Raw genomic sequence first — 9989 nt, forward strand, 5'->3', positions numbered from 1 at the left:
TTTTTAATTTGAATTTTATTTTTTAAAGAAAAATTAAAATATTCTTTAAAAACTTTTTTTTAAAAAGAAAGAGACACTGATGCATGGGTGGGGTGGAGTGACATAATATTTTTTTAAGGTTTAAGTCATCGATAGCCACTTAAAGTTATCCACAAATTTCACTTAGACACCTCTTCTTAGGCTTGTTCCAATTGAACACCCGTACTAATAAAAAAACATACCTATCAAACACTTTATAGACAATAAGCTGAAATCAGAGAGTGTGTGTTATACACTTGCGGATGATGTGGCATAGTAACTAATTAAAAGAAGACACGTGGTATTGGACCTAGAATAACTAAAAGAAATTATAAGGAAAAATTATATATTTTCTTAGAAATAAAAAAAGAAAATCATCATTATCCTTCTCCTCTTTCGTCAGAACCTTCCTCAAATACACCATAGACTACCATTTTTTAATCTTACTCTTATCCTCAAACTTCATTTAGATTTATTGATGTTCTTTCTTCTTCTTGTATTGTCAATTCTTTAAAACTTAAATAAATTAACAATTTCAAAGAATAATTTCAAATTCGTATTATTCTTGTCCGAAAAAATGAAGTTTGCCGGAAATAATGAACACTAAAGTAAAGTAAAAAGATGATTGATCATTAATTGCTTGTTATTTAATTTTTTTTAATCTTTTTTTAATGAAATTTGCTTAACATCCCATTTCAATGGAAAGGAATCTCCGCTTCATCTTCTTCCTTTTTTTTGTTTTTCTTTTATTTTAAGATTTTTATTTAATCTATGTTTAGGTTTGATTTGACAAAATAGATGAACAAGGGATAAATACTTTTGGTGGCAGCAAAGATAACATTTTTTACGGCTGAAAAACTTACGATGGCAAATTTAAATTTGTAGTTGGTTGTTTGAAAGCTAAGGTTGTTTGACAATGGTAGACTTCTGGATGACATCAACCGATTTAATAAGTTGGTGTATTGGAGAAAGAGAATGGCTGAAAATCGAAAAAGAAGGAGAAAGAATTATGAGTGGTGATGGTTGCAGAATTATGAGCGGTGATGGTCGCAGCTTGCCATGGAAAAATGGTGATGAGCTTTCTCAAAGAAGAAGAAGATATAAAATCTTTTCTTTTTGACTAAAAAGTTATGCTTTCACGCTTCTTTCTTTGTGTGTACTACAAACGCTTTGCCATGTCAACAAAAAGGGTTTAATAGGTAAATTTTTTTATTGTCTAGGTGTTCAATTGGAACAAGCCTAAAAAGAGGTGTCTAAGTGAAATTTGCGAACAACTTTAAGTGGTTATCGATGACTTAAGCCTTTTTTTAACATAAAAAATTACACATATCTTACAATTTTATTTAAAAAATAAAAATAAAAATAAAAATAAATAAGGTGGCATGGGTAGGGTTGGAGGGGGGGGGGGGGGTAGATGGTGGCTGATATACCGTGGTTTCACGGTATTATTAATACTTTTTCCTTAAGTTTAGTGTGTCCAAAAGCCTTTTTGTGCTAGTTTTTATATAAGTTTCTCTTTGTTTTGCAGGAAATCTGTCCAAAGTTGAATACGGAGATTTTGAGCGAAGAAATGCAGAAGAGACCACCTACGGAGCTTATGATGGTCCGTCATGCTTGTGACGGTCCGTAGGTGGCAGCATAGTAAAGCTGCTGAAGGAAGATGGGGAAGTCTGACCAAGTGTGGGGTTACGAAGCTTGTGACGGTCCGTCGTCTCTATGACGGTCCGTCCTGCAGGTTCGTCGTGAAGTTCAGAGAAGTGATCCCAGTACCCAGATTCCAAGAGTTGAAGTGTTTTGGGACGAAGACCCTCGACGGACCGTTGTGCCTATGACGGTCCGTCATACTTGCCGTCGAGAGTGGTGAAGAGAGCAGCAGAAGAAATTGCATAAGTATGGGACGACGGAGTCCATGACGGTCCGTCGTGACCACGACGATCCGTCGCGTGGTCCATCGACCCAGCCGTGTTTTGGCAGATTTCCAGCAAACAGAGTCCTTGTTTAATTAGGTTTTTTATTTTTTATAAATAGTTCGAAAAAACCTCGTTTTGGAGGTTAGACTCTGTTAGGTTAGATACCAGATAGTTAGACTCTTAGATTGAAAAATTCCTTATTGGTAAACATTGTACGGTGAGATTCTTGATAATCATTAGACTTTTTGTGAGATTATTGATTACTTTGAGATTCTTGCAAGTGATTTTTGAAGATTAATCAAGCAAACTTTTGGATTTTACTCTTTCTCATTGAAGTAAGTATATGAATTCTTATCTACTAGATTTGAATATTGTGTTTATGGCTATGAGTAACTAAACTCCATAACTAGGGTTGTGGGAACCATAGGCAAATAATGAGATAAACCCTAACTAAAATAACAATTCTAGAATAGTGTCTTGCATGTATTAATAATTCTTTCTATTAGAAGTCCTTTTAACGAATGGCCAACGTTAGAACTCGCCTTAATGCTACTTGCCGGACAAAGGAGGTAGATAATAGGAAAAGAATTATTAACATAGATTTAGTGTATACAATCTAATAGGCTAGTATTGATTGGTACGAGGTAATAACTTAGTCAAATATCGAATACGATGCTTAATATGAGGTAAGGATAAGGGTTAGGATAGCAACACACGTAGCCGGACCAAGGTGCGGAGTGAGATTTTTTAGATGCCGGACCAAGGATTTAGAAATACATAACTTATTACTTTGCATGCAAGATACTAGAAAAGAATTGTTATAGTTAGAATTATCAAGTTATGAACTTGTGGGAACACGTAAATCCTAGTTACTTTGATTAATTGATTAAAATCCAACATTCAAAGTTGTTAAGTGTCTCTGTCAAGTTTGTTAATTAATTTTACTCATTTAGAAATAGAAACCCCCCTTTATTGTTTTTACTTTCCAAGGAAGTCATTGACCAAACAATAGTAATAACAGGTTGAAGTTAAGTCTAGACTATTTTCCTCGTGGGAACGATCCCAACCTCACTAGTTAGGTTATTTACTTGACACGACCGCTTTACTTCTTATTTGAGAAGTAAGTTTGAGCGTATCAATGGCGTAAAAATAAAAAAAAATGAAATATTTCTCATATACAACTTTTTGACGGCAAAGGTTTGGGGAGTGTGTAAAAAGTTCTTAAAAATTAAATTTAAAATATTTTTCAAAAGCAATTTCTTTTGATGCGGGTTAAGGGTTAGATAACGTAAAAATATCTTATATGATAAACTTTTATTTGAAAAGTACATTATTTTCTTTAAATTAAAAAAATAAATTAATTAAAAACATTTTTAAAAACATTTAAGCAACAAAAGACTTTCAAAGTGTAATTGTTGGGCAAGAAAAGGGGAAAAGAGTAGTCAAAGAAGGTTGTAGAACAAAGAAAAGATGAGTTCAATTTCGTTAGAATGTTTTGATGATTTTACATAGAGAAGTTTATTCAAAGTATGTTAGGTAAATGTTGGAGAGTGAAACACCAAAAACTGTTGTGATTATTATATGAATGAAAATGTAGATCCATATTTTGCAGTATCAGCTCTTAATTCTCTCATATTCTGACACCCTTTTCTCCCTTGAAAAGATAAGAGGATGATGTCTTCACGTGATGTCCATAACTTCCTGTTAACTTGTTATTCGAGGTATGGCCTCTCTCTTTAAAATCTTGTTAAACGATTGACATCACAGTCCTTCTACAACTATTATTATTATATTTATATTTACACCCACTCAAGAATTATTATATATTATCTCTACTTGGGGTTTGATTTTTTTTTTAATTCAAAAAATTTTATCTTTTTTTATACAGAGCTGCACGACAAATGAAGATTGAAGGTTATGCTAATTTTGGGATGACACCAAATAACTATGTTTGGAAAGGAAACAATGGAGCAACTCACTTGTTTCTAGTAAACTCTCTCTCACTCTCTATTTATTGAGATTTGTAAACATACTGTGTATATGAGCTTTGACCTGTGTGTTTTTAATGCTATCGATAAATCTTTAAGAGAAATCCAAGTTGTGGTCCATTTTTTGGGAATTTCAGACCTACCAGTTTATTATTTGCTTCAGATTCAGATCAACTATAACAACAATTCACCTGAAACCTATTATTTTGTTGTTGTCTCTCAAAGCTTGTGAAAGGTAATTTCTTTCACTGATTATTTTTCTTCTGCAAATTCAACTTTTAAGGATATACTATATAGGTTGTGATTAGGTTGTTAATCCAGCTAAAACAAACTACTAGCTTACTGTGTACTATGCATATGTGTCTGCATCATCTAGTTTCTTTTGTTATATAGTTAGTTATCTAGTGCTAATTTGTGGATCCGGAATTACCTGACTTACTCAGTTAAACTCTTTTTAGATTTTCTTTTAAACATATCATCCCTCCTGGTGAAGTGGGGTGAGATTGGGAGTGGATGGAAAATGTTAAGCTGCAAATAGTGATTTGATGTTTCATATTGATGAAAGGTAGAGGCTTTACGATAAATCATCCATGTGTTTGTTCTAGTTCAACTATTGTTGATATAAAAAAGTTAAAACTTCTGTTATTATGACTTTGAGAGTGGCGGATGTTTACAGTTCCTATTTCAACTTTGTAGCTTCAATGTATAATATTAATCCTGTAGTAGTTATTTTGTATGTTCTATTTAGATTTGAGTCGAGATGTCGTCTTCAAGACCTAGCCAATCTTCCACCACTTCATCAAGATCAAAGCACAGTGCTAGGATCGTTGCACAGACCTCTATAGATGCAAAGCTGCATGCAGACTTTGAGGAGTCAGGTGATTCCTTTGACTATTCAAGCTCAGTGAGGGTTACAAGTGTCGCTGGAGATGAGGAAAAACCAAAGTCAGACAAAGTTACCACCGCCTACCTTCATCAGATCCAAAAGGGCAAGTTTATCCAGCCATTTGGTTGTCTGTTAGCCCTGGATGAGAAAACATTAAAGGTCATAGCATTCAGTGAGAATGCCCCTGAAATGCTGACCATGGTTAGCCATGCTGTTCCAAGTGTTGGTGAGCATCCAGTTCTTGGCATCGGGACTGATATCAGAACGATCTTCACTGGTCCTAGTGGCGCAGCATTGCAGAAAGCCTTGGGGTTTGGGGAGGTTTCTCTGTTAAATCCTGTCCTTGTTCACTGTAAAAATTCTGGAAAGCCATTTTATGCAATTGTTCATAGGGTTACAGGTAGCTTAATCCTTGATTTTGAGCCTGTGAAGCCCTATGAAGTACCCATGACTGCTGCAGGGGCCCTGCAGTCATATAAACTAGCAGCCAAAGCCATTACTCGCTTGCAGTCCTTGCCCAGTGGCAGTATGGAAAGACTCTGTGACACAATGGTTCAGGAGGTTTTTGAACTCACAGGTTATGACAGGGTGATGGGATATAAGTTTCACGAGGATGATCATGGAGAGGTGGTGTCTGAGATCACAAAGCCTGGCCTCGAGCCTTACCTTGGTTTACATTATCCTGCTACAGATATTCCACAGGCTGCACGGTTTTTGTTTATGAAGAATAAGGTCCGAATGATTTGTGATTGCCGAGCAAAGCATGTGAAGGTAGTCCAAGATGAGAAGCTTCCATTTGATTTAACATTGTGCGGCTCTACTCTTAGGGCCCCTCACTACTGCCATTTACAGTATATGGAGAACATGAATTCAATTGCATCACTTGTAATGGCAGTTGTGGTCAATGACGGGGATGAAGAAGGAGAAAGCTCTGATTCTTCACAATCTCAAAAAAGAAAAAGGCTATGGGGCCTGGTTGTTTGCCACAACACGACCCCAAGGTTCGTTCCCTTTCCACTGAGGTATGCATGTGAGTTTCTTGCACAAGTCTTTGCCATACACGTCAACAAGGAACTGGAATTGGAAAATCAATTCCTTGAGAAAAATATTCTGCGTACTCAGACTCTCTTGTGTGATATGCTGATGCGAGATGCTCCCCTAGGTATCGTGTCACAGAGCCCCAACATTATGGATCTTGTCAAATGTGATGGTGCGGCTTTGCTCTATAAGAATAAGATACATCGATTAGGAATGAACCCAAGTGACTTTCAGCTGCAGGATATAGTATCATGGCTTTGTGAGTATCATACAGATTCCACAGGCTTGAGTACGGATAGCTTGTATGATGCTGGTTTTCCTGGGGCTCTTGCTCTTGGTGATGCAGTCTGTGGTATGGCAGCTGTGAGAATATCTGATAAGGACTGGCTGTTCTGGTTCAGGTCACACACTGCTGCTGAAGTTAGATGGGGTGGTGCAAAGCATGAACCTGGTGAGAAGGATGATGGCAGGAAAATGCATCCTAGGTCATCATTCAAAGCATTCCTGGAAGTTGTCAAGACAAGGAGTATACCCTGGAAGGATTATGAGATGGATGCAATCCACTCTTTGCAGCTCATACTAAGAAATGCTTTCAAGGATGCTGAGGTTGTGAATTCAAATACCAATTCCATCTATAAGAAGCTTAATGATCTAAAGATTGACGGAATGCAGGAACTAGAATCAGTGACTGCTGAAATGGTCCGCTTAATTGAAACAGCTTTAGTTCCTATATTAGCAGTTGATGTTGATGGGCAGGTTAATGGATGGAACACAAAAATAGCTGAATTAACTGGTCTTCCTGTTGATGAAGCAATTGGGAAACATCTTCTCACTCTCGTGGAGGATTCATCAGTTGATACCGTGAATAAGATGTTGGAATTAGCATTGCAGGGTACGTATCTTTGTGCACTCCCCCCTCTGTGTTATGTTGATGTTATGACTCTTTTCGTGAAGATTGATTTTCTACACTATTTTAATTTTTTTGAATATTATTAATGATTTTTGTCTATCCATTCAGTTAAATGAATTATGTAATAAAAACGATTAATTTTCCACACTAATTAATTATTTTGAATGTTATAGTTCACATGATTTTTGTCCATCCATTCAGTTACATAAATTATGTACCGAAGATTTAACTGAATACACCATTCCTTTAACCAGGGAAAGAGGAAAAAAATGTAGAGTTTGAAATAAAAACACATGGGCCGTCAAGAGATTCTAGTCCAATCAGCTTAATCGTGAATGCATGTGCAAGCAAAGATGTTCGGGATAATGTTGTGGGTGTGTGTTTTATGGCTCATGATATAACTGGACAAAAAAGCATCATGGACAAGTTCACCCGAATCGAAGGTGACTATAGAGCGATTATCCAAAATCCTCACCCATTGATCCCACCAATATTTGGCACTGATCAATTTGGCTGGTGTTCTGAGTGGAACACTGCAATGACCAAGTTAACTGGATGGCGGCGTGATGATGTTATGGATAAAATGCTGTTAGGGGAGGTTTTTGGGACACAGGCAGCTTGCTGCCGTCTCAAGAATCAAGAAGCGTTTGTAAATTTCGGAGTTGTACTAAACAATGCTATCACTGGTCAAGAATCTGAGAAGATTCCTTTTGGTTTCTTTGCACGTTACGGGAAATATGTGGAGTGCTTACTCTGTGTGAGCAAAAGGTTAGATAAAGAGGGTGCAGTCACGGGACTCTTTTGTTTCCTGCAACTTGCAAGCCATGAGTTGCAACAAGCTCTTTATGTTCAACGATTATCAGAACAAACTGCGTTGAAAAGATTGAAAGTATTAGCTTACATAAGGAGGCAAATTAGGAATCCTCTTTCTGGGATTATATTCTCTCGGAAGATGCTAGAGGGGACTAGCTTGGGCGAAGAGCAGAAAAATATACTGCATACAAGTGCACAGTGTCAGCGTCAGCTCAACAAAATTCTTGATGATACAGATCTTGATAGCATCATAGATGGGTACGCTACTCTCATTTATCATATCTTATGTGTTTTAGTTTCAATACCCCGAGTTCCTTCCCGTTCATCCCTTTTTAGTTAAAACTTGATCAAGGTATGATGGTTTTGTAGCAACAAGTAAATGCTTGGATTTGATCTGTGCAAGAACATTTTTTGCAGTGGAAGTGTTGTTCTTGGAATATATTTTTGTGCATTTGATATGATATTAAGTTTGCTTTGCTGGTTTATGGTTTTCTTGTCCAATATTTATTGTTTTTAGCTTTATGTTTATCATTTTAAATGATTTTTTACACTGTAATATTTGCTCTTCTTCTAATCTCTTACCAGTTATTTGGATCTGGAGATGCTCGAGTTTAAGCTGCATGAAGTATTGGTAGCATCTATAAGTCAAGTCATGATGAAGAGCAACGGAAAGAATATAATGATCTCGAATGACATGGTTGAAGATCTTCTTAATGAAACTTTATACGGAGATAGTCCGAGGCTTCAACAAGTCCTTGCTAACTTTTTGTTAGTATCTGTGAACGCTACACCAAGTGGCGGCCAGCTTAGTATTTCAGGCAGGCTAACAAAAGATCGTATAGGAGAATCTGTTCAGCTTGCTCTCTTGGAATTCAGGTAAATCCATATGACAGAAAAAATCACCTTGACCAGATATCTACTGTCCAAGTTAGCATCTCCCGCAAAAACATAAAGATTGAGGGGTATCTACACAATCTATTGACATCTAAGCATTTAAAAATCCATCTTTAGGGTTAAAAACTAACCGGTATCTCTCTCAATACCTGTGATTCATATGTTATTTCTGTCCTCAGTAATTTTTGTTTGATAGTGTATCTATTCTCTATCAAATTGGGAACGTAAAAGTTTTTCTTGAACTCAAATGTCTCAATGTGTTTGAAGTCCTTATATTGCCATTGCATTTGATCCTTGGCAGTTCAAACTGCTACTTCTTTGTCTTCTCTCCATTTATTTTGTAAACATTGATTGCAAAATTGCTAGTTTAATTAGAAGATAAATTATAATTCTATATTTTTCACAATTTTTAGTAAAATTGTTCTGTTGGCCTAAACATCCTTCACTCACTATTTTATCAGAGAGTCAAATATCTGAGTAGGAGTTTTCAAATTCAAAGAGAAGTGTAATATGCTCTCTAACTGTTGTAAGGTTATTGCTAATTCATTCTTTGGACAAACGAAAAATCAACCTTCAGCATTGAGGTGTAAATGTTGAGTTTTTCATCTATTACTTGAACATTAAATAACCCCAGATAGCAATTAGAGTCTAGAGATTGATGAGACCAGGCTTAAAAAAATTATTTTAAATTGAGAACGACAAATGAAAATCATACTTCTCTCAGAAAGCTTTGAGTTGGCATATGTGGAATGGTCTTGTCCTCTATTTATTCAATTGTGGTGATTGAGTTTTAAGGCTAGACAGATGAATTTAAATAATGACAAGAATCAGCACCATATGTTACTTGTACAAGGCTGACCAGGAGAAACATTACTTGCTATTTCAGGATAAGACATACAGGGGGTGGAGTGCCAGAAGAATTGCTTGGCCAAATGTTTGGTAGTGAAGCCGATGCATCTGAAGAAGGGATCAGCTTACTTGTCAGCAGAAAACTGGTCAAGCTGATGAATGGGGAAGTTCAGTATCTAAGAGAGGCTGGGCAATCAACTTTCATTATATCCGTTGAACTCGCAGTGGCTACCAACTCAAGCTGATGATTTTCAGTACCCTCTTAAGGTCCTAAACTAATTCTGCAGGTCTGTATAGTGGAAGACGATTTCAAGTTTAAGATTTCCTCTGTTTTGTGCTCGTTCTTGTCATTTTCCCTCCTCTTTGTTACATTGTTTGCCTTGGATTTTTAAAAGTCACTTGAACAATTGCTTCTTCAGCATTTCAATTTCATTAGAATCCTCATCTCCCATGTCAAAATGCTCAACATTTTATAACTGTAGTACCAGAATTCAAGATTTGATATTTAGAGAAGGCAAATGGGTTGCTTGGGCTGACCTAACATGGGTTGGGTCATAATGGGTTAAACGATGAGTCATAGGAGAACCCGTCCAACTTGATCTAACCTTTGTTCTTTCTCTTTCAAGGAGAAGAATTACGTGATATAGCGACTTAAGACAATTGATAGTACTACTTTCAAATTA

The 9989-nt window shown here is 36.3% G+C and overlaps 1 protein-coding gene across 7 annotated transcripts; it reads left to right on the forward strand.

Moving 5' to 3' along the window:
* The first annotated feature begins 3331 nt into the window (after positions 1 to 3331).
* On the forward strand, positions 3332 to 9713 carry PHYA (Phytochrome A). Of its 7 annotated transcripts, none has more exons than XM_019215834.3 (7): positions 3337 to 3464; positions 3592 to 3649; positions 3817 to 3916; positions 4665 to 6732; positions 7005 to 7821; positions 8149 to 8439; positions 9344 to 9713. In XM_019215834.3, exons 4-7 carry the CDS (start codon positions 4677 to 4679, stop codon positions 9549 to 9551), a joined length of 3372 nt encoding a protein of 1123 aa, XP_019071379.1. In that variant the 5' UTR covers positions 3337 to 3464; positions 3592 to 3649; positions 3817 to 3916; positions 4665 to 4676; the 3' UTR covers positions 9552 to 9713. The 7 variants fall into 7 exon arrangements, with proteins under 7 accessions (XP_025888908.1, XP_069145790.1, XP_019071379.1 ...); XM_069289690.1 differs by having other exon boundaries at positions 3345 to 3464; positions 4643 to 6732; XM_069289691.1 differs by having other exon boundaries at positions 3351 to 3464; positions 3817 to 4151; positions 4643 to 6732.
* The last annotated feature ends 276 nt before the right edge of the window (positions 9714 to 9989 follow it).

The sequence above is a fragment of the Solanum lycopersicum genome, chromosome 10 (assembly GCF_036512215.1).
Source record: "Solanum lycopersicum chromosome 10, SLM_r2.1".
In the NCBI taxonomy this organism is placed as follows: domain Eukaryota; kingdom Viridiplantae; phylum Streptophyta; class Magnoliopsida; order Solanales; family Solanaceae; genus Solanum; species Solanum lycopersicum.

What these genes read in the sequence shown, in the direction of transcription:
- PHYA (XM_026033123.2), top strand. Translation starts at nt 4,677, where the DNA reads ATGTCGTCTTCAAGACCTAGCCAATCTTCCACCACTTCATCAAGATCA. An exon ending in CTTGATAGCATCATAGATGG is followed by an intron (nt 7,822 to 8,148) that starts GTACGCTACTCT and finishes ATCTCTTACCAG; the next exon opens with TTATTTGGATCTGGAGATGC. An exon ending in CTTGCTCTCTTGGAATTCAG is followed by an intron (nt 8,440 to 9,343) that starts GTAAATCCATAT and finishes TTGCTATTTCAG; the next exon opens with GATAAGACATACAGGGGGTG.